We start from the raw sequence: 23,896 nt of genomic DNA, 5'->3' as shown, positions 1-23,896 counted from the left end.
GGGAACACACTGTTCCTAATTTGTAATTGTGGGTGTTGGAAGAATTACTTTCAACCATACCCATTACTAAGTTGAAGCCACCCATTCAAAAGTACATTCATTCCAAGAATGACAACTAAGTAGATCTCAAAGGTTTGAAATGCAATCAACATTTAGTCATGGAGGAAGCCTCTAAATGCATTTACAAAGCATCCCCTTAGATATAAACCTCATCTGGGTTTGACTTTATTTTGGGGGGTAAGGTTTAACTAAGCAGCTAAGTAAATGAAAGAGCCATACAAATGATTACAGTAGGCCTACCTCGCCAGGAGGGGCTCCCTGTTTAGCCAACTAACGTCACACACATCACACACACGCCCTCAATCACCAAAAAAGGCCGGCCAGTGCCGCTGGTGTGCTGTACACCTGCTAAGAATAGCTTTAGAACTTGTGTATGTGGGGGATAAGGTTACATTGAAGGCTCTGTGTGATCCGTTCTGACCTATACCCATCCGAGGTGCCAATAATTGGGTGGGCTATACTCTATGTTCCCCTGTGCTTTGCTCGCTCAGCTCGCCTCTCTCCTCCCCCGATTAGGTCTCCCTTTCCCTCATCAACCCCCAGACCCCCGTCTTCAATGCTGCCTCTTTGGCAGCACCAAATTCCCAGCTTTCTGTAAACTCATTGATACTGCCATTATAGTCTTCGATTCCTACCTCTTCCTCTTTTTTGTCTTCCTTTCCTTTTTTTCCTTGAAACATTCAGCCGGTTGATTTTATGGGTCGGAAAAAAGGACGCGTTCCCGCTCTCGTCCCAAGGAAATGGAATAACTGATCTCTACTCTGGTTCGAACATTTATCAACAAGTGGATGCTGATTGGATTCACTGAAAAGCTTTGCATATATCCGAGACCAGAGAGGTCTCCTCTGTAAATGCGTCTTCCACAAACCCAAGGATTGCAACAGAAATAACTTTTTATCACTATGGCTGAAGGTAGGGCCTACACACCTGTCTAATTGAAGTTAACAGGGGTGAACAATAATACAAATAATGACTAACTCCCTGCGACACTATTTGTACAAGCGCTCTTACTTTGAAAAAACTCAGAATGTTGGTTGCTATAAATACAGCATATCGTGTAGCCAACACATTAGCAGTGTTCTCTTGGAACATAGTTGCTCCAGTGACCTTTTACTTTTTATCACTTATTTGTCTTAACTTGTCTTTCCTTTTTCACTTACTATATGCTTTCTATAGATCAGATGTCTTGAATGTTTTTTTTCTGATGAAAGAAACGCCCTTTGTGATTAATTCATTTGCCATTTCATTTAAAAAGCATTTTTTTTTATAAAACATGTATCTCGCTGTGAGCGGAAAATCCATCTGTATTTGTTTGAGGAAGTTAATTGGATACACTTGCGGTGTATTTGTGTTGGAAGGTGTCACAGGACACCCTGGCCCCAGTTCTATTTGAGAAACGAACTTGACACTGTCGTTCTGGTAATGTGTGTATATTGACGAGTGCAAGCACGCATTAAAATGCTATGACCAGCATTTTCCAATGCATTGAAAACATACGGGTGCTTCTTTTTTAACAAATCAATTTGAAGTGCAATGGGGATAATTCATTTGAATATATGCTTAACCTTAATTAAACGACTCTGCCCTAATGTTTGTTACAGCTGCAGACTACTACATGTATTACGGTATCTGACATTATTGGTCAAATCATCAGATTGAAAGTATTGCAATTATTATGCAACTGGTCGTCAGATATATCCTGTTGAGCATATTGATGAGATTGTTACTTTTCATAGTGATGGTCTGATGAATAAAATAAACAATTCCATAATGATATTTGCCAAATTTAAATACAAATTGGAACTATATAGCTGAATGTTCTGATACATAAAATCATTTATTTCAGGACAGACATGGATTCAAGATAGAATTAGGCTACTTTGACGCTAATTAGTTGCTGTTGATAAAGCAATTGTACCTGCAGTATATACAAGTATATAAACATTGATACAGCTATGGGATTTAGGATAAGCACTGTATGTAAAACATCAGTTAGCATTGGGATATTATGTTCCAGTATTGCAAATATTGAAAACATAAAAGCATAGCACTGGTCATTGAAGTCAGAGGCCCCTTCAGTCAAGGTAAAAGGGGAACCGGTCTGTCTCTCTCTCTCTAGCCAGGGGTGCAGGAGCTGTGGCCCCTCCTGCAGCCTCTGTCCGGCCCCGTGGTCTGAGTCTGCTGGGAAGGCTGAGGGTCTCTGTGGAGCTGGTGGTGGCTCTTGTGGCCCTCATCTCCTGGGGGGTCGTGGGGGTTGTGATGTTCGACTTTGTGGAACATCAGGCTGTTCCTGGTGAGTCTCTCTCTCTCTCTCTCTCTCTCTCTCTCTCTCTCTCTCTCTCTCTCTCTCTCTCTCTCTCTCTCTCTCTCTCTCTCTCTCTCTCTCTCTCTCTCTCTCTCTCTCTCGTCTCATATGTACCAAACCATAGCACCAAAGCATATATGTTTGTGCTTGTGCTCTCAGACATACAGGAAATTATGCTGAATCCCATACAATCTGTTAACAATGCCGTCGATGAGGTCTCAAGCCTCCTCTATAAAGTTCAAGGTATGTATGTTTCAAATAGAAATCATGAATCTATGTGATGATTTTACTCATTTGTTTTCTTTCTTCTTTTTGGGCTCCAGAGTGTTCACCTGATTTAAGTGACCCAATGTCGGTAGCAAATTATGCAACGGAAGAAATGGCAGAAGTCAAGGATGCAGTCTTTCAACAGTTTTCTGATAAAGATGGTATGACGCCACGCCCACTCTATAACATAAATAGCCGTCTAGTTACAGCTACAGTAATTATATCTATATATATAATTATATCTATCTATATGTTATTCATATTGTTAGATAGTAGCCTAGTGTGAGCAGTAGCATGTGAAGATGATGGGTCTACAGGTCTTATCTAATTGAAAACACACCTTATTTTGTGTGTGATTTCCCAATTACAGGAAACTTCTACCTGAGCTACGTTGACCCAGTGATCATTGGACGAGGCTTCTTCCATTCTACGAATGATTTCCTGGGTGAAAATCTATGCTGCTTTAAGGACTTGTTCTGTACGCTGTTGGATTTCATACTAGACACTATAACCAACATCAATGCAGGTATTTACTACAACGTTTTTAGCTTTATAAGCTAAAAAATAACTGTACAATATTTCCATTAGATATTGGTTAATATCATTCATGTTTAACTATTATAATCACAATTGTGACAAAATGATATCCCTCAAGCTTGTCATTGCCATATTTTACAATAAATTTGATTTTGTGAGTAGTCTTGCTGCAGCATACAGGATTACAGTGAGTTACAGTAGGCTAAGCTGGAAGAAATAAAAGCGTGCTCATAGTAACCTTAGTGGTCCTTAACAGAAAGCCTAATTCATACTTTCTTAATTTTCTTTTAATCAAATAACAGTTTATTTTATGTTCTTTTATCCTCATAGGAAAAGCGGACCTTAGCACCATTGACCCTGTGGTCGTTGGCAGAGGCGCCTTCTCCGCCTCTAATGACCTAACCAATGGCGTGCTAAGCTACGTCCAGGATATGCTCTGCGCTATGGTGGACACTATCCTGGATGTAGGGAAAGGTATATATTGGATACTTACTGTCCTATCATTTTGATAATATCTTATGTCAACTCTTGATTATCAATGGCATTTTAGTTTATGTGTAATGGCTATCGATGTCATGTGTAGATAATCATAATTGATAAATAATGTTTTTTAATGGTATATTTGTTAATATAGATTTTTTATCTTTCTCAGGGGCCACAGACCTTAGCCTCACGGACCCTTTGGTCGTAATCAGGGATTTCTTCCATGTTGCCGACAAATCTATAAGTGGAGTAGTGAGTTATGCCCAGGATGGACTGTGTGATGTCCTAGATAGCATACTGGACATGACAAAAGGTAACTTCTTATTCTTATAAATGTTAAATCATGTCACTAGTTAATCAAGTTGAATGTTAACATTTACGACCTCATTACTAATTAGGCTAATATTAATATTTCTATATTACCGATCATTCACTTAGCATGGAACGTATACATTCTTTCACACTACAATGCAGCGTGAAAAATCGTAATTCAAGGCCATAGACTAAGATGTTGTATGTATGTTGGATCTGTTAATATGTCACATAACAACATAACTAAGGTAAGCATGGGACTAAGTGCTTCTGTTCCTCCGGTAGGAACCACTGACCTTAGCTTCATTGACCCTGTGGTGGTGGGCAGGGATATCTTCAGTGTTACGATGGGCTTTGTAGATGGATTAGTAGGCTACATTCAGGACATGCTGTGCACTGTTTTGGACACAGTGTTGGAAACCGCCAAAGGTAGCTATACTCTTTTACATTCACCCTAATCTCTCTGTATGAAAAAAAAAAAGTGTTGATCGCATGCCTAATTACCACATGAGTACAGATTGAACGTTACAACATAAGAAAAAATATGTCCCAAAAGTTAAAAAGGTTTGGTTTTCTGTTTTTGACATGAAAGAGCTGGATGTCTGGTGGGGAAAAAGGTTACAATCTCAATATTGAAAACTCCACTCATCTTACACATGAGATAACATACTAACAAGGAAACTCTAATCAATTCATTATTCATGGCTCAGGTATCCAGGAGGCCATGGGATTCAGTCCCATGGAGGTGCTAAGCAGAATAATGGAGATCATCACTGAAGAGGTGAAGATGCTTGTAGCCTACTTCTCCAACCTGCTGATGGATGAGCAAGGTATTTAACTGGGACTAGTACTAACGGTATATACATGTAGCAGACAGGGACATTTAACAACATGATGTAATTATTTTATTAATTAGGGACCGAGCAGGAACCTGCAAGGAACCTCTTGTAATTCTTAGTTTTATTATTATTCCGACGCGTTTGACTTACACAGCCTACACCGATGGCACGCTTTTTACAAAACTTACTGGAAGCGTAGAGGTTGACCCAAAACTAGCAGACAGAAAATATTACACTGATTGGCCCAAAGGTGGCGCTATACCAACTGCCCAAAAATGCAAACTTTGCACAAGCATAACTCGCAACCGGTTTGACCTACACTCATGAAATTTTGCACACACATGCATATCCACATGCTGAACAAATATGCCTCAAGAACATACCACTTCCGGGTGGTATGTTCAGATTTTCCGCCATTTTGAATTATGTTAAAAACTGTAAATTGCCTAACGATCCCAGGTTTTTGGACTTTGACAAAAATATTAGTCTGTAGAATAAAGTTTAGAGCACCCATGAGTCATTGAGTTCTAAAACGGGCGTGGTTTAAACTGCGAAAATAGTTAATTGCTCATATCAACATCAAGTTGGACTCCTATGATGTTGACCCTAATACAAAAGTTGTTCATAATCAAATTCTGAACAAGATTAACTCAACATATTTTCATTTTTATTGTATTTATTTATATCATGATAATGACACCATTTGACGCCATTTAAAGGCATTGTTTGTGGCAATCTATTAGTGAGCAATCCTGAAGCTAGCAACAGTATAAACTTGCAATCGGTAGTAACTGAGATTACAACAACTTAAAAATATTGAAATGTTTATATAATTTTGTACTCACATCTACACATCTACTTGAATTACATATTGGCATGGTGTTATTTGCATTTTTTAGGAATCCTTCCTGAGGTAACAGTTGATCCAATGCAAGTGGTCACAGATGCTTTGGTGGAAATGACTGACAAGAAAGAGCTGTTTTTGGGTTATATGTCAAGCATGATCACTGGTGATCAAGGTACTTTGTCCACCAAAAGTATCATATTCAACAATCATGCCTCACAAAAAAGGTTCAGATGTGTATCTGTGTATGGATTTAAAATTTTCTGTATGTTGCTTTTAAAGGTGAACCTACAGCAACACCGCCGGTTGTAACTGAAGAAGGTATGTGCATTTTGATACATTAAGATGATCCTTGAACATTTCAAATTGTTTATTGAGAATAGTTCCATAACTCATGTTTTGTTTCATATGTGTTTAGATTAAATAGTTGAATCTTTGTCTGACAAATATTTAGTGAGGAAAAAAGATCAGTATGGATTTTTTTTCTTTTTTGGTGGTCTTAAATGCATACAATTCAATTTACACTATATTTTTCTGATATCCAGGTGAAATTCTGCCAACTTCAGAACAAGGTAAGTCTAATTCAACAGTATGTTATACAATAAAATAGTCTTATTCATTATTTTGGTATCATAGCATTTTGATGTTGCTGAATCGGTTGATAAGGATAAGCATATCCTGACTGCTTTAACTGTCAAATTGTCAAGATCTGGAAATTCTGGAAAGGTGCAACGTGCACGATTTGTTAACAAACTAACTCACTAACTAACTCAGCAAACATATTACCACTGTCAGTTAGGTTATACAATTAGTTTCTTCTTCTTATAGTTTCTTCTGAACCTTTAATTTCACATTTCATGCATGTTCATGCATTTATTTCTGAATTACATTTGTGTCAGTTGTCACTTGTGATGTGTCTAATGTGAGCCCCACAGTATGTCTGCTGATCATTCAAAAACGTAATTCAACAAATCCATGCATGGTCTTATATGTTTTTGTAATACGTTCACCAAAATAAATGTCTTGATGTATTAAAGTTTGTGTATGTGTGGAATCTTTTTTTCAAAGTACTAGGCATGATAACTTATCTTTAATGTAAAATCTTTCCGATTGCACATTCCCTTTGGTCTAATGTCATATCGTCCTCTTCTGCATTGGTGACTTCTTTCGGTCAATAATCTTGAATGACATATGTAAATAGTGTTTGTTTTCCAAGGAATGTTTGATTTTATCTTTGCATGATAGCACACGCCACGTTTATGAAAACCATCATACAAATACAAAGTTGACTTGTCATCTCATTTGCCATTTCACTCCATATTTCCTTGTTGTAAAATATGCTTAGATTAAACACATCTTTGTTAAAAACCCAAATGTTATGGGGTAGCAAACAAAGACCAATAGTTTCATAATACAGTTACAGAGACGATGCTGGGTGCCAAAACGGATGCCGTCTCTTCTTCAGAGATAACCGACCACAAAGCCGAAACACTGACAGAAACAGAGCCAACCTTTGAAGAGCCCATCAAGGAGGACCAAGAGGAAGAGGTTCAGGCCCTAGAAGCCGAAGAGAAGGGAGAGGAAGGAGAAGATGCAACAGAGGAGGAGGAAGAGGATTTCATTCATGCACTGAATGAAATCATGCTTAATGAAGATGAGGCTGAGGAACATTTCAAAACCGAGGAGATGACAGAGCAGGAGGACACAGATGACGATGAGACGGATATGGAGGAGGAGGCCAGGGGGGAAGAGGAAGTGGATGACGATGAGGAGAAGCAGACTGGGATTGTGGCAGACGAGATAGGAGAACTGAAAGAAGAGGCAGAGAAATTAGAGAAGAATGCATTTGATGAGGAAGACGACGATCTACTAGAAGAGGACGCCAGGGAGGAAGAGGATCTCCTGGAGGAGGAGGAGAAAGAGGAGGTTATTTTAGAGGAGGTTCTCCTTGAGCAGGACACAGAGGAGGAGGAGGAGGTTGTCGTGGAGAAGGAGGACAGAGAGGAAGAGGATGATCTAGATCAGGAGGAGGATGAGGAGGTTATCTTAGAGGAAGAGGTGATGGAGGAGGTTCTCTTAGATGAGGAAAGGGAGGATAAGGCAGATCTCTTAGACGAGGAGTTGGAGAATGAAGAGTTTCTACTAAAGGATGGGGGGGAGGAGAAGGAGGAGGTTCTCTTAGATGAAGAATTGGAGGATAAGGAGGATCTCCTAGACGAGGAGTTGGAGAATGTAGAATTTCTCTTAAAGCAGGGGGAGGAGAAGGAGGAGGCTCTCTTTGATGAAGACTGGCAGGACAAAGACGATCTCTTAGAGGAGGAGTTGGAAAAAGAAGAGTTTCTCTTAGAGGAGGAGGAGAAGGTGGAGGTCATCTTAGATAAAAAATGGGAAGATGAGGATCTCTTAGAGGATGAGTTGAAGAAGGAAGAGTTTCTCTTAGAGGAGGAGAAGGAGGAGGCTCTCTTTGAAGAGGAATGGGAGGATAAGGAAGATCTCTTAGAGGAAGAGAGAGACGAGATACAGACAGGTGAGGACCTTCAAGAGGAGGAGGAGAGCAAGAAAGAGGATGATCTCCTAGAGGAGGAGAAGGAGGATGAATTTGAAGAGGGAGATTCATCAAAATTAGACAAGGAAGAGGAAGGAGAGGAGCTTGAATTAGAGGAGGAGATCCAATCAGAACCATTAGAACTGGAGGACCTCAAGACAGAGGAGGAGGTCTTAGAGGCTGAGGTAATTGTGGAGAAAGATGAAGACCACCAGGCTGATCAAGATGGAGACACAAATGAGGCTCTAGATGATGATAAAGTAGACCTCAGTGAAGAAGGGAAGGCCACACATCTGACTTTAGGAGACATTAGTGAGGAAGGAGGAGATGAGGAAGATCAGGATCCAGAGGAGGCTACCTTCATTCCTTCTCTTGATGAAGAAGAGACAGCATCTGACACAAAGACAGATGAAACAGAAGAATTTCATACTGACAAAGACCTTGCTGAGGATGAAGAGGCAGATGATATCTACATGAGAGAAGAAAATGTAAATGCTGATCAAGATGTTGAAAATGTTGTTCCTGTTGAACAAAAGCATCAGGAGGAAGGAGATCACATCATTGATGAAGATGTCATTACGGGGGAGGGGGAGGAAAACAGAGAGGATGTCAAAAAGCAGGAAGAAGATGAAATTGTTGAGCACCTCCATCTTGAAATCCTGAGTGCAGAACAGCCTGTCGTTTTCGATGCAGTGTCTGAAGTAATCAGTGAAGATGTGCAAAATATCTTGACTTCCTCGCCATTCTCTGACCAAGAGGACATATCTGATGACAACGACGACGACGAGAACAACAACAACAGCAGTGAAAGCACAAGAGCAGAACCGCGGAGAAAGAAGAAGGTTTACGTTCGTTCTGGTGACACCAGAAGGGCGGGATTCATGGTCATGTTCAAAGCCTCAAGCCTCAAGAACAAAGACCGACTGGACACTCAGCACCAGAAAGGTATACACACCATCATCATACCATGTCTCATCTTGTATTTTCATCAAGTTCATATGCTTCATGTTTGTATGCAAGCATGTTTTGTATGTATGGAAAGAATATTGGCCCTTCCTTACATAAAATTACGTTTTCAAGGTACATTGCTCTGCATTTCAACTGCAGTCAGTTAACTGGAACCTGACCAATATATATTCTTTAAATACTATAGTGTTACCTGATACTTTTTTGCACTTGATAACATTCACATTTGTATTAGAATTTGTTTGAAGAAATTATGACACATATGTTTTAGTCCTTCACACGTTATTGTGAAGGACTGTAAAGGACTTATTTATTAAACTATGATTATGCATTACATTGCAATTCAGCCATTTGTTTACAGCTGAGCTCTACGGCTTTTCTCAAAGTAACATGCATGGGCGCTTTCTAATTAGAGCCAACTCAAGCTTTCTAACAATCTGAGACAAAAGGCCAAACCTCAGTCAAAATACTTTAAAGAGAAAAATGAGGGTCGACCACCAACAGGAATAAAACCAACAGCCTTGTATTTGTATAAGAGTAATCACAAAAGGAATAATTGTGTGAGTTTCCATCATAATGATGAGTTAGGTCATGATTTCACTATATTATGGGCAACACTATTAATGCAATATGACATTCTAGATGTGGTAATTGAAAGGGGGATGTGGGGATAACATAAAGAAACAAAAAATAGTAATTCCACTGTTGATCCATATTTAGATGTAAAAGAAGAAAAAACAACACTTTCCATAGACCTGAAACGGTCAAGTGACCCATCTAAACAAAAGCTTTCCAAGGAAGAGAAGAAGGGTACGAAACCATCCAAAGAAGTTGAGGAACTACCAGCACCATCCAAAAAAGATGAAGAAATAATGAAACCTTCTGAAGAAGAAAGTAAACAAATTAAGGAGCAAAGAACCGATAAAAAAGAACCATCTAAATCTATCATCAAATCTAAAGGTAAAACGGAACCAAAGGCACTGTCTAAGGAAAAGGACAATGTCAAGAAACAATCAAAGGGTGTGAAGAAACTACAGAAGCCCTCTGGGGAAGAAATTGAACTGAAGAAACCTGCAAAGGTAGAAAAAGTAGCTGAGAAACCAACAAAACATGAGAAGGAACCACAAAAGCTTTCTGATGAAGAAAAACACATGAAGAAACCTTCAGGTGAAATAACTAAACCAAAGACTCTGACGGAGGAAGGCGACAAAGCTAATAAAACAGATACATTCTCCAAAAAGGGGAAAGAACCAAAGAAGTCTTTAAAGGAAGAAGATGTGATGAAATCTTCTACAGTAGAAAGGGTGCAAATAAAACCATCCAAGGAGGATGAAGTGAAGAAACTACCAAAAGAAGTAAAGGGACTTTTGAAGGTTAAAGCAGAAGTGAAGGAATCATCTCAAAAAGAGAAGGATGAAAAGAAGCCCTCTAAAGAAAAGACTGAAATAAAGAGACTTGAGCAAAAACCTCCATCTGAGGAAATGGACCAAGTTGAGAAAAGAGCTAAAGATAAAATTGATTCACAGAAATCAATTAAGGAAGAGAAAGAACCCAAAAAGCCTTTGAAGAAAAGGGTTGAACAAATATCTGAAAAAGTTAAGAAATTAATAAAACCATCTAAAGAAGAAAAGGAAATGAAGAAACCCTCTGAAAAAGAAGAGGTTTCAGTGAAGACTTCTGACAAGAGAAAAGTTCTGGAGGTGAAGAAGCCTTCCAAGGAAATTAAAGAACTACTCAAGTCTCATAAGGACGGAAACGACACACATCTTCTAAAGAGGACAGAGAAAGAGGAGAGAGAAATATTTAAATCATTGAAAGAAGAGCCAAAACAACAGAAAACTTCTAAAGAGAAGGAAGTGAAGAAACCTTCAAAAGACAAAAAAGAGGAGGCTGTGCCTTCCAAGAAAGAGGTGAAAAGGCCCTCTGAAAAGAAGGAGAAAAGGAAATTGGAAGTAGAAACCAAACCATCAAAAGATGCAACGGGTCCACCGCCAAAATCCTCCAAAGAGGAGAAAGAAAAAACTGTGCCCTCAAAGATAGAAAAAGAAGTCAAGGAGGTCAAGGAATCAAAGAAAACTCCTGAAACCGAAAGAGTTATAAAACTCCATAAAGAACAGAAGGGAATCAGGATACCTCCGGTAGAAACTGAACCATCTAGAGTTAGCAAGGAAGCAAAGAAACTATCTGGAAAAGACAAAGGACCAGATAAGAAAGAAATTGATGTGAAGAAACCCTCTAAAGCAGAGAAACAGTCTGGGAAATATTCTGACAAAAAACTACAAATCCTATCTAAGATAGAGGTAATAAATGAAACTTCCAAAAAGGAAAATCTAACTGTATCTGCTAAGGAGCAGAAATACTTTAAGAAACACTCTAAGGAAGAACCAAAGAAACTTCCTGAAAAAGAGAAAGTAAGAAAGCCTTCCAATGAACTATCCAAGGAAGAGGAACATATGGAAAAACCTTTAAAGGAAAAGGAAATAAATAAATCATCTGAAGCCAAAACTAAAGCCTCCAAAGAGGAAAAGAAATCGCCCAAACTCACAGTACGGGAAAAAGAAACAAGGAAATTAATCAAATTACTGAAGGAATTTACTCAAGAAGAGGAAGTGATAAAGCAAAAGCCTTTGAAAAAACAAACAGTACATGCTGTTCTACTTAAGGAAGACAAAGAGGCAAAGAAACCACTTAAGGAAAAGAAAACATTAAAGAAACCAACCAAAGAAGTTAGGGAATCAATGGCACCATCTAAAGAAGAAATTAAATCAGAGGTTTCAAAAGTGGAAAAACATGCCAAGGAACAACCTAAACAAGAACCAAAAAGAACATCTAAAGATGAGAAAGAGGCTGAAAAACCATCTAAACATGAGAAGGAACCACAAAAGCTCTCTGGTGAGGTGAAAAAGGAAATGAGGAAACCTTCAAAGGAAGAAACTAAACCAAAAGCTCTGACTGAGGCCAAACCAAAGAAACATTCAAAGGTTGAGGAATTAGTGAGGGAACCAGCTCAAAAAGTCAAGGATGAAGAAAAGCCTTCTAAAGAAATGAAGAGTCCATCTGTGGATGAGGACAAAGGTGAGAAACCAGCAAAAGATAAAAAAGATTCAAAGAAACTTCTTGATGCAGAGAAAGAACAAAAGAAGCCTTCAAAGACAAGAGAAGAGGTTAAACAACTATCTAAAAATGATGAGAAATCATTAAAAACCTCTAAAGATGAAAAAGAACTTAAGAAACCCTCTAAAAAAGTAAAGGTTTCAAAGAAGACTGCAGACCAGGAAAAGGCATTAGAAGAAAAGAAGCCTTCAAAACAAATGAAAGTGCCCATGTCTTCTAAGGAGGCTAACACAACAAGATTTTCCAAAGAGAGAGAACCAAATAAACTGTTCAAAGAAAAGGTAAAACAGAAACCCACTAAAGAGACAGAGACAGTTAAGAAAACACCTAAAAAACTGAAGGGGCTTGAGAAACCTGAGGCAGAAACAAAACCATCTAAAGGTGCCAAGGAAGCTAAAGAACTATTTAGAAAGATAGTGCTAAGAAGGGTCCCTTCCAAAGAGGAAAATGTAACTGTATTCTCTAACGTGCAGAAAGACCTAAAGAAACATTCACAATTGGAACCAAAGAAACTGTTAAAAGAACTAAAGGAACCAAAGAAACTTCCTGTAGAAGAGAAAGAAAGAAAGCAGTCCAAGGAAGAGGCTCTTCCTTCTAAGGAGAAGGATAAAGAGGCAAAGAAACTTCCCAAAGAGCCTGAGGTACGGAAACTAATTAAGGAAAAGAAAACCGTTATGAAACCATCCAAAGAATTAAGAGAATCAAAGGCATCATCCAAACTAGAAACTAGATCAGAGAAGGTTTCAAAGGTGGAAAAATCAGTGAAGAAATCTAAAGAACAAGAACCAACAAAGCCACTTAAAGGTGAAATTAAAACAGAGAAGGTTTCAAAGGAGGAAAAAACTGTGAAGAAACCTAAAGAACAAGAACCAACAAAACCACCTAAGGAGGAAATCAAAATAGAGAAGGTTTCAAAGGACGACAAACCAGTGAAGAAACCTAAAGAACAAGAACCAACAAAAGAAGAAATCGAAACAGAGAAGATTTCAAAGGAGGAAACAACTGTGAAGAAATCGAAAGAACAAGAACCAACAAAACAACCTAAAGAGGAAATCAAAACAGAGAAGGTTTCAAAGTTGGAAATACAGGTGAAGAAACATAAAGAACAAGAACCAACAAAACCACTTAAAGAAATCAAGACAGAAAAGATTTCAAAGGAGGAAAAACAGGTGAAGAAACCTAAAGGACAAGAACCAACAAAAACAGTTAAAGAAGAAATCAAAACAGAGGTTTCAAAGGAGGAAAAACCAGTGAAGAAATCTAAAGAACAAGAACCAACAAAACCACCTAAAGAGGAAATCAAAACAGAGAAGGTTTCAAAGGAGGAAAAACCAGTGAAGAAATCTAAAGAACAAGAACCAACAAAACCACCTAAAGAAGAAATCAAGACAGAAAAGATTTCAAAGGAGGAAAAACCAGTGAAGAAATCTAAAGAACAAGAACCAACAAAACCACCTAAAGAGGAAATCAAAACAGAGAAGGTTTCAAAGGAGGAAAAACCTGTGAAGAAACCTAAAGAACAAGAACCAACAAAACCACCTAAAGAAGAAATCAAGACAGAAAAGATTTCAAAGGAGGAAAAAACAGTGAAGAAATCTAAAGAACAAGAACCAACAAAACCACCTAAAGAGGAAATCAAAACAGAGAAGGTTTCAAAGGAGGAAAAACCAGTGAAGAAACCTAAAGAACAAGAACCAACAAAACCACCTAAAGAAGAAATCAAGACAGAAAAGATTTCAAAGGAGGAAAGACCAGTGAAGAAATCTAAAGAACAAGAACCAACAAAACCACCTAAAGAGGAAATCAAAACAGAGAAGGTTTCAAAGGAGGAAAAACCAGTGAAGAAACCTAAAGAACAAGAACCAACAAAACCACCTAAAGAAGAAATCAAGACAGAAAAGATTTCAAAGTTGGAAATACAGGTGAAGAAACCTAAAGAACAAGAACCAACAAAACCACCTAAAGAGGAAATCAAAACAGAGAAGGTTTCAAAGGAGGAAAAACCAGTGAAGAAATCTAAAGAACAAGAACCAACAAAACCACCTAAAGAGGAAATCAAAACAGAGAAGGTTTCAAAGGAGGAAAAACCAGTGAAGAAACCTAAAGAACAAGAACCAACAAAACCACCTAAAGAGGAAATCAAAACAGAGAAGGTTTCAAAGGAGGAAAAACCAGTGAAGAAACCTAAAGAACAAGAACCAACAAAACCACCTAAAGAAGAAATCAAGACAGAAAAGATTTCAAAGTTGGAAATACAGGTGACGAAACCTAAAGAACAAGAACCAACAAAACTACCTAAAGAGGAAATCAAAACAGAGAAGGTTTCAAAGGATGAAAAACCATTGAAGAAACTTAAAGAACAAGAACCAACAAAACCACCTAAAGAAGAAATCAAGAAAGAAAAGATTTCAAAGTTGGAAATACAGGTGAAAAAACCTAAAGAACAAGAACCAACACAACCTCCTAAAGAAGAAATCAAGACAGAGAAGGTTTCAAAGGAGGAAAAACCAGTGAAGAAACCTAAAGAACAAGAACCAACAAAACCACCTAAAGAGGAAATCAAAACAGAGAAGGTTTCAAAGGACGAAAAACCAGTGAAGAAACCTAAAGAACAAGAACCAACAAAACCACCTAAAGAAGAAATCAAGACAGAAAAGATTTCAAAGTTGGAAATACAGGTGACGAAACCTAAAGAACAAGAACCAACAAAACCACCTAAAGAGGAAATCAAAACAGAGGTTTCAAAGGATGAAAAACCATTGAAGAAACTTAAAGAACAAGAACCAACAAAACCACCTAAAGAAGAAATCAAGAAAGAAAAGATTTCAAAGTTGGAAATACAGGTGAAAAAACCTAAAGAACAAGAACCAACACAACCTCCTAAAGAAGAAATCAAGACAGAGAAGGTTTCAAAGGAGGAAAAACCAGTGAAGAAACCTAAAGAACAAGAACCAACAAAATCACCTAAAGAAGAAATCAAGAAAGAAAAGATTTCAAAGTTGGAAATACAGGTGAAGAAACCTATAGAACAAGAACCAACAAAAACTAAAGAAGAAATCAAGACAGAGAAGGTTTCAAAGGAAGAAACAACTGTGAAGAAATCGAAAGAACAAGAACCAACAAAACCACTTACAGAAGAAATCAAGACAGAAAAGATTTCAAAGGAGGAAAAACAGGTGAAGAAACCTAAAGAACAAGAACCAACAAAAACAGTTAAAGAAGAAATCAAGACAGAAAAGATTTCAAAGGAGGAAAAACAGGTGAAGAAACCTAAAGAACAAGAGCCAACAAAAACAGTTAAAGAAGAAATCAAAACAGAGAAGGTTTCAAATGAGGAAAAATCAGAGAGGAAACCTAAAGAACAAGAACCAACAAAACCACTTAAAGAAGAAATCAAGAAAGAGAAGGTTTCAAAGGAGGAAAAACCAGTGAAGAAATCTAAAGAACAAGAACCAACAAAACCACCTAAACAGGAAATCAAAACAGAGAAGGTTTTAAAGGACGAAAAACCAGTGAAGAAACCTAAAGAACAAGAACCAACAAAACCACCTAAAGAAATCAAAACAGAGAAGGTTTTAAAGGAGGAAAAATCTGTGAAGAAACCTAAAGAACAAGAACCAACAAAACCACCTAAAGAAGAAATCAAAACAGAGAAGGTTTCAAAGTTGGAAACACAGGTGAAGAAACCAAAAGAGCAAGAACCAACCAAGAAACCACCTAAAGAAGAAATCAAAGAAGAAAAGGCACCAAAGAAATCTTCCAAAAAGGAGGCAGAAAAGCCTACCAAAGAGGTGGCAGGAGCAACAAAGCCCTCTAAGACTGCAATCCAGCTCAAGAGGATTGCTAAAGCAGAGGAGAAATCCATGAAACCAGGACTTCTCAAAAAACAAGTCACTAAGACAGGTAGGTCTGAAATGGTAGGATCAAAGAATTAATGCTCTTGTGGTGTTGCATGACACTTTGGATAAATTACCAAATCACACAGCAAAAACTGTTTTATTTTATGTTCCAAAAATCCAAAATCTATAATCCTACAGATACAAATGGCTTATGACAATTCTTATGTTTTCATGTAATGCTTTCAAAAATGTTTTATATTTTCTTTACTTATCGGGCCTGGTCGCAATCTGTTTAATTCAGACGATGAATCCAAGAAGTCTCAAAAGATGATTTGGGTTGTCAGGGAGACCAGAGTTATAAAGGAGCTCAATGTTACAAAAACAGGTGGGGTAATAGGGATTTCACAATCAATCTTTTGGTCTTTAACCTCTGTACTTTTATGTTGTAATATTTTGATTTTATTGAATTTATTGTGCACTATTATCATTGTATACTGATGTAATCAGAGATGCCAAAAGAAGATGAGAAGAAAGAGAAAATTGGAACTTCCTAGAAAGAACATAGCTGTTGATGGACTCAAAGAATACTTCAAATAATTAACATAATTGTAAACAGAATTGTATCACAGAATATGTTTCAAATTACTTAAGCCTTCATTATTATTAATTACAAGTTGGTTTCATTTTCAGAAGCTCAACCGAAGAAGCCAATCAAGATGGTCAAAGCTGACACAAAGGAAGCAGTTGCTGCCCCTCAAAAGTCACACCTTAACCTCACAAAAACAGGTACAAGATAAATATACACAGCTTGTACCTTAATGCCGTAGGTCAGCATGTCCGCAAAGCTCTTGCAAAGGAGTTTATGAAACTATACACCCTTTTAAAACGAAATTGTTTAGTTCTCCTCTAAATTGAATACTTTTTTTGGATAATCTGTAATGGTTTCAAAAGTCTGCCAAATTTAAATTTAATCCGCCACCCCCACAAAAAAAACATGATATTACTAATAGGCTTTTCCTTTTAAAAGCCAACTCATTTGTGTTACGCACGCACAATTCATCTTTTGACTGAATGTCTTCTTATGTCCATCTTCTTCGAAGATCCGAATTGTCAAAGATTCAAGGTCAACCCTACTGTCTTCCTACTGAGTTAATTTGAATTTAAAAATTTCATGTTCACTTATTTTCACCTTTTAAACCAAGAATAATACCTACAACAGTTTCTTTCTAATATGCCTTAATACTGTCATGGTCTCACAGCAGTGGAGAGTGTCAAGGAGCCAGAGGAACCTAAACACAAAGCCAAGCTATCTAAGAAAGGTAAGGTGCTGAACTTCAGGCTCACTTGGTGAAGCTGGAGATGTGAGGCTTAGTTATATATTATCTAGATCCATTCCCTGCTAATACATAACATTTATCAAATGTTGCTTGCTGTTCATTTGAACACTTAATGTACTGTTTCAGAGATAGTCTTCATGTCAGAATGAAAACATAATAATTTTACCTTTAGATGCTGAGCCCACCAAAGACAAATCCAAACCTGCTCATACAAAGAAAGGTAATTATAGTCTTAAATGGCAAAAACCTTTGACATTTCAATTGTTTAATGCAGCACTGTTGTTGACAACATTTTACATTTTTAGATGCTGAAGTTGACAAAGAGAATACAGCTCCTTTGAAGAAAGGTATGATTTTTGCTTTAAAGGAGCTATATGAAAGCAGTTTACTGTATTAAATTAAAGATAAAATGACCATGATATGTCAGAGATTAAGGAAACATGCTAATTTGAAATACTGGCTATGTTTTAACATGATTTATCATATGATTTATTTAAGCAGAGAAAGAAAAGTCCAAATCAGCTATCCCCACAAAAGGTTAGTGTGTGAAAACAACTAGTAGTTGTCATATACATATTTGTACACTTTCAACACAATTAAATGAAATGTTATGTAAAGGAAAAGCTGCACCAACAATGAAAGGTATGGAACCTTCATTTATTTAGACAATTTGATTGTATAATTGCATAATATCATTAAAGTGGCTATATCCAGAGGTGTTGACTTGAAAACAAGACAAATGTGTTATATGCTTGTTTTAGAAACTGGGGTTGCAAAGGAAAAGTCCAAATCAATGCCATCAAAGATAGGTAAGTGAGAGACATTTGATTGGACAATTTTTGTCAGTTTGTATCTCCTTGAAAAATCAAACTACATCTCGGCATACTCAATCTAGAAAGAGATCTACACTGCAATATATCTTTAAACCCGACCTAAACTTACGTAAAAACTTGAAAAAAATATTTTCTATATTGACAGAGGTTGATTATCTGCGCAAAAATGCCACTCTAACAAAGGAGCGGATGAAGGCTATGCAATTGAAAAAAGGTAAATTTTTCCTGGGTATTTTTATAATTTTTATGGACCGTACTCCAGTAATATTTGGACAGTCCTTGTGTGTAATTATTTGTATGTCCTTTGTATTGTTTGTTTATTGTTTAAAAGGATCCCCATTAGCTGTCAACAAAGTGGGACGAGCTAAGATACAAATCGTAATTCAGTTAACAATGATAATCTAATAGCAGTAAATCATTATATACATCAGAAATTATTCAGAAAAAAAATTACATTCATGGGTATTACAATCATTATTGCCTTCATATAGTATAGTCCATAGTCATTTATCATAGTAATGATTTGATGATACAAATAGATTCGATATATTTTGAAAACACCTGATTAGAGTTATTGGATGAAATGAGGTGTCTTCCTGGATTGCTTTTAATGTATCATTTTAATATTCTATCATTATGATTGTATTTATGTTGTTTCCAGATTAATTCAAAAGAAACACTATAACAATTTACTAGTGAGTGCATATAATGATTGCAACTGGTATGCCGCTATCTGGATCATGGGAAATTCTCCAATAACTCATTATAATAATATGAACAAAATCACAGAACAAAATTATCAAACCGTTCCAATATGCTAATATTTTTGCTAAAACATTTTATATTTTTGAGGATTTCCTCAAAAATATTCATAACTGCACTATTCTAGAGATATTTTTTGTCATGGTGATTTAAATTATGGGTATAAAAAGGATCCCATTACATTGAATTATATTCTAATCTGTTTCATTCCTTGATGGGCACTTTTATTGTGTTGAGTTTCTGTGTTTGTATCTCATCACATAGAAGCGCCAAAGAGGGCCATACCCCCGGCAGCAAGGAAATACACAGGTACTGCTTTCCTGCCAGTGGTATATTGTTCAGTTGGTTGATGATTAATATCTGTGTGTGCGCGTGTGTGTGTGTGTTGTAAAGTTAATATGAATTATACATCTGTGTTATATTGATATAGGGGATGAAAGGCCGAAAAGGAAGACTACTTCAAAGAAAGGTAAAGAAAAAACGTATAAAGTCTATGTGAAATGTAATTTATTGGATCTTTCTTTCCAACTTGGTGAACCAGCTGGCAACCTATTAGACTCTTAGATTGTTTTAGGTTGACAGTAGAGTTTCAGTTCCTAATAAAAAACACACTATACAGTATAAAATAGATATGAAATATAGCCATAGTTTAGTTGACATTAAAGAGTACACAAAATGTGTTGGTTTTAGTAACTGGCATTAACCTTCTACAGCTGTAAAACCATGGGCCAAACCAATGGCAGCCAAGAACAGTATCAGTCGGCTATCCATTGAGATGAGCTCCACTGTCAATGTGAAATTCCCCACTATGCATTCAGCAACTTCCTTCATCGTGAACAAACAGCTGTCTCAGCATGATTATTTTTTGGGTTTGGTTTATTTTAAACCAAATCGTTTTCTGCTTGAGTTTAGTTCAGCATATAGGCTGCAGGCAAGCAACATGTGTAGGCAGGTGTCTGTCTGTGGACAAAGAAAGAAAGCATTGTGCCTCCAAGACAAGCTTGTCATAGCCTTGCATTACCCTGTTTCTAATAACAGTGTAATTAAGTTGTAAACACATGCATTATGAGGTATTTCCACACCCAGCTCATTATTTGTGAAGCCAGAAATAATATTTTAGAATATATTAGGTATAATTATACCTACCTCTACCAAAGTGTGAGTTTCAACTTGCCTCAAAGCCCGCAGCAAATCTTAAATAGTGCTGTGCTTGTGCAGGTAAATACCTTGGCAATGCGTATATATTTCCATAATAGAGTATAGTATTTCAAAAAGGTCAAACCTGCCGTAGTGCCACGTGAGGTACAGACGTTTGTAGATAACTTTTGCAAAGTATGTAGAAGTTAATACAGTCTGTGATAAAATATGAACAATTAATTGACTTCATTACACTTTTATTCCCTGAATACACTTAGTATTATTTTAATAATATTTTAATTTTGTTTCTTTTACAGAGGAAAGACGTCTTAAGGCAAAACAAGAGACAGTGGCCAAGGGTATGTTGCTGCTAGTTTAGTATTTGCTACACTTAGCTGCTTGGTTTACATTGTTTCACAGAAACTTATATTGTTCTTTCTTGTTCAGGAAAATCAGGTCAGAAGAAGACTGCAAAAGAAGATAAAGCTACGGGTATTGGATATTGAGTCTAGCTATGCAGTGGATGATGCCAAAGCATGAGTCTAGTGATGCAAAAAAAAAAATCCTTAATCCTTATTATCCTTTTCCTCGTTGTAATGATCAGTATATGTTTTCATTCCCACAGTAGAACCGTCATCAACAGACGACTATCTACTAGAAGGTATGGCGAAATATGTTTTACATTTGAAAATGTGGCAATGTGGAGAGCTGATGAAAATGTAGGTTCTCTGGCTTCCTGTCGCTAACCCTTCCAAAACACAACTTAAAATACCGTATTGATGTCTTCTTTTAGATGAGCCCTATTTCCAGTGCTTCTTCGTGGACGAGGACGAGGCCCAGTTTCCTTTCTACGCCTTCTCGCCACTGCAGATGTGAGACCTTGGATGTGGCTGGGAGATTCAGGAGAAACCTGACATACGCAACCCAAACCGACTTATCGGAACAAGAGGTTCACCGTTGACCGAGAGAGGTTTACCAGTCGATGAGTTGTATGTTTACTAGTGTTGAGGTGAAATCATGACCGCTGCTGTTGTAACACAGCTTATAGTCACCCAAAGTTGTTTATGAAAGACCGCAAGACAACGGGTGACTGTTTACGTCAAGTGACGAGACAGTTCTATATTTTTCCAGCGTCAGTTGAGCTCTCGTAGCAAATGCAGACCTGTGTCATTCCTTTCTTTTTTCCCATTGTTTTCCAATCACTCTTCTTATATAATTTGTAAATCCATTAATTTTAAATTTTAACAATCGTTATCAATGTTAAATGCTGTTTGTTAAGCTTTTTTTATAAAGGGACAAATGCAATTTTCTTTATTTTGTTTAATTAGGTTGCTTGTTGACATTAATATCTAAGCTTAATATATATTGCATAGGGTAACTGATCACTTTAAAATAATGCCTTTGAATTATTAATTGAAAATAATGGGTACAGAGATATAGGCCTACCACATCAAGATCAAGTGGTAGTTATTTATTTACTTGAAAAGGTGGTAGTGTTCCTGTTTTAGACACTTAGGTGTTAATAGTTTTTAAGTGTTAATGTTTTAAATATTAATGTTTCTTTTATAGACTTTTATAGATGGCATTGACAGTTTTGAATGCTGTTCTTGCTCTTATTGCTATGACAAATAAGCAGTTATGTTAGTTATTGATAATTCCATTATTGTAAATATTTATTCATGTTGGTGCTTGAATAGCCATATTATATTCAAACTGTCTTCTATGTCCTCTTAACCAGTATATAGAACATTCAAAGGCAAAATTTGTAAAAAGAGAATATTCACTTCTGTATCCCTCCTACTTTTTTTAAGTACAAAGTTAAGACTTCTGTTTTATGTTTATTTTGGACTGAAAGGAATGACCATGCACTGTCTCTACGGGAGCTCACTTGGCAGATGCAGAACTGAGGTGCGGACAGTTCAGTGTACAAATTGATCCTATGTAACATATTTGACAAAAGCATTGAAAGCTAATATATAACATAGCAATGTTTGTATTCCACAGACCCACCAATACTACCTGAATGACTGTGTGTCAGTTATTAGTTTGATAACAGTTAGCCTTCTACACCTAATGTTGGTTAATGTTGTTTAACTTAGAATTGAATTGTAGATATTCTTCACAGATTTTTTGGGCAACTACCATGAAGGTATGATTTAATGTTCTTAATATTCTTCGAAGAGGGTCAACTTATGTAATGGATGTTTTGGGATTTGATGCTACTCTTACAACTCTATGTAACTGAGTATTTGTATCTGCACTGGTATGCAATAATGTATTTAGCAACCTTGTTAACTGGTCATTTACAATGGGACACATTTGAAACAGGTGTCAAGATGAATTTTTGCTGTGGCTTACAGCTATTTATTGCAAGACCAAATGTTATCAGTGACTTGTCATTTGTCACGTTTATAAAAATCCAGCACATTTTTAGATCAATTGATAATAGTTTTGTTCAAAAATGATGATAGAACTTTCTAGAATGTAAGCTGCTATTGTACAGTAAAGCCTACAATGTTATTTAATTATATTGGTACATAACCTAAAGAAAGCTCTGCTGAACCAAATCAAATATATTATACATAATTTAACATAGTTGTAGATAGTATTTCAGTAATATTATTTGCACTGTTGAAATACACGTATACATTTACTGAAGATATAGCAGCAAGACATAAACAAATGGATATCAGGTCGGTTTTAGGTGATTTAAAAGCGTGTCTTTTTTAAAATCTCAGAAGGAGATTGATGCTTGACTGACAATCTGACCAGAAACTTGTATGCCTCATTAAAATTATATTCTATATTCTGCTATATAACTAAATCATCCACTGGTGTGGATGCACTATATGTGCAACTTACATTTTCTCATGCTTGTCATTTATACGGTTACATATGTTGTTTCCATAATGGCTGTTTAAGTCCTGTTTTCTGGAAGAGAAGACCAAGATCTCAGTCCAGGGAAATGGTGCATTATAATGTTTAGTATGCTATCTTGAATTATTCACAAAGACGATGAGAGGAACCAATTTAGTCCTTCTCTTTCAGTAACGTGAAATGTTATTTAATCTGATATGTTTTGCTCACTCAACCTCATTAGGCACTATAGGGTTACATTTGTACATTTCTAACAAATTGTGGCCTAGTTTGTCTTTTGAGTTTTTCCAAGGATAAAAAATGGTCATGTATCTCCCAGTATCCTTGACAAAGATTTTGTGTTTTGAGTGTTGATCTCAAAACGATTCACATGATGGCAGTGAATCAGAGTGTTAAGTGACTGATGATTAATTGTAATTTATTATAGGCCTATGGATACATGATTAGGATGGAATTCAGTTGGCTAGATCCTGAAGAAGGTGTAAGCTGCAAGTCATGAATTCTGGAGATGCTGAATTGTTAAAGCAATCCATGAATCGTGGTGTGGTTGATGTTTTTGGTGATGTCACACCTGTTACTTATATAATTTATAATTAGGTCTAGAACAAAAAAATGGGTCCCTGACATGTGACGACAAAAATGTATTGTCTCTTTAGAATTCACTTTGTAAATAGTGAAATTAATAGAAATGTGATGATCCTTGAGATTTGAGTGATAAAATCACTATCATCTAAATTAGGAAAGAGTTATACGGTCAAGTGTAATTGACCATTTAACTCTAACTGTACAATGTATGTATAAAAATCTTTGACTCAAATAAATATAAATTAAAGAAAAAA

General features: G+C 36.6%; 1 protein-coding gene across 9 annotated transcripts; it reads left to right on the top strand.

The window, feature by feature from the left end:
• Positions 1-537: 537 nt before the first annotated feature.
• On the top strand, positions 538-23,896 carry LOC311362651 (uncharacterized protein). Of its 9 annotated transcripts, none has more exons than XM_084482538.1 (29): positions 538-972; positions 2,180-2,353; positions 2,525-2,608; positions 2,689-2,793; positions 3,003-3,158; positions 3,500-3,643; positions 3,822-3,965; positions 4,250-4,393; positions 4,675-4,794; positions 5,703-5,822; positions 5,930-5,968; positions 6,193-6,219; positions 7,065-9,137; positions 9,879-16,175; positions 16,413-16,496; positions 16,802-16,897; positions 17,212-17,259; positions 17,371-17,430; positions 17,621-17,668; positions 17,754-17,795; positions 17,950-17,985; positions 18,210-18,257; positions 18,427-18,495; positions 19,308-19,352; positions 19,474-19,512; positions 20,498-20,539; positions 20,628-20,672; positions 20,806-20,841; positions 20,974-23,896. In XM_084482538.1, exons 1-29 carry the CDS (start codon positions 963-965, stop codon positions 21,054-21,056), a joined length of 10,458 nt encoding a protein of 3,485 aa, XP_084338664.1. In that variant the 5' UTR covers positions 538-962; the 3' UTR covers positions 21,057-23,896. The 9 variants fall into 9 exon arrangements, with proteins under 9 accessions (XP_084338664.1, XP_084338668.1, XP_084338667.1 ...); XM_084482540.1 differs by having other exon boundaries at positions 539-972; positions 7,113-9,137; positions 17,947-17,985; XM_084482537.1 differs by having other exon boundaries at positions 539-972; positions 17,947-17,985.

The sequence above is a fragment of the Micromesistius poutassou genome, assembly GCF_964030765.1.
Source record: "Micromesistius poutassou genome assembly, chromosome: 17".
Lineage (NCBI taxonomy): Eukaryota > Metazoa > Chordata > Actinopteri > Gadiformes > Gadidae > Micromesistius > Micromesistius poutassou.
This window is presented reverse-complemented; position numbering and strand designations above follow the sequence as displayed.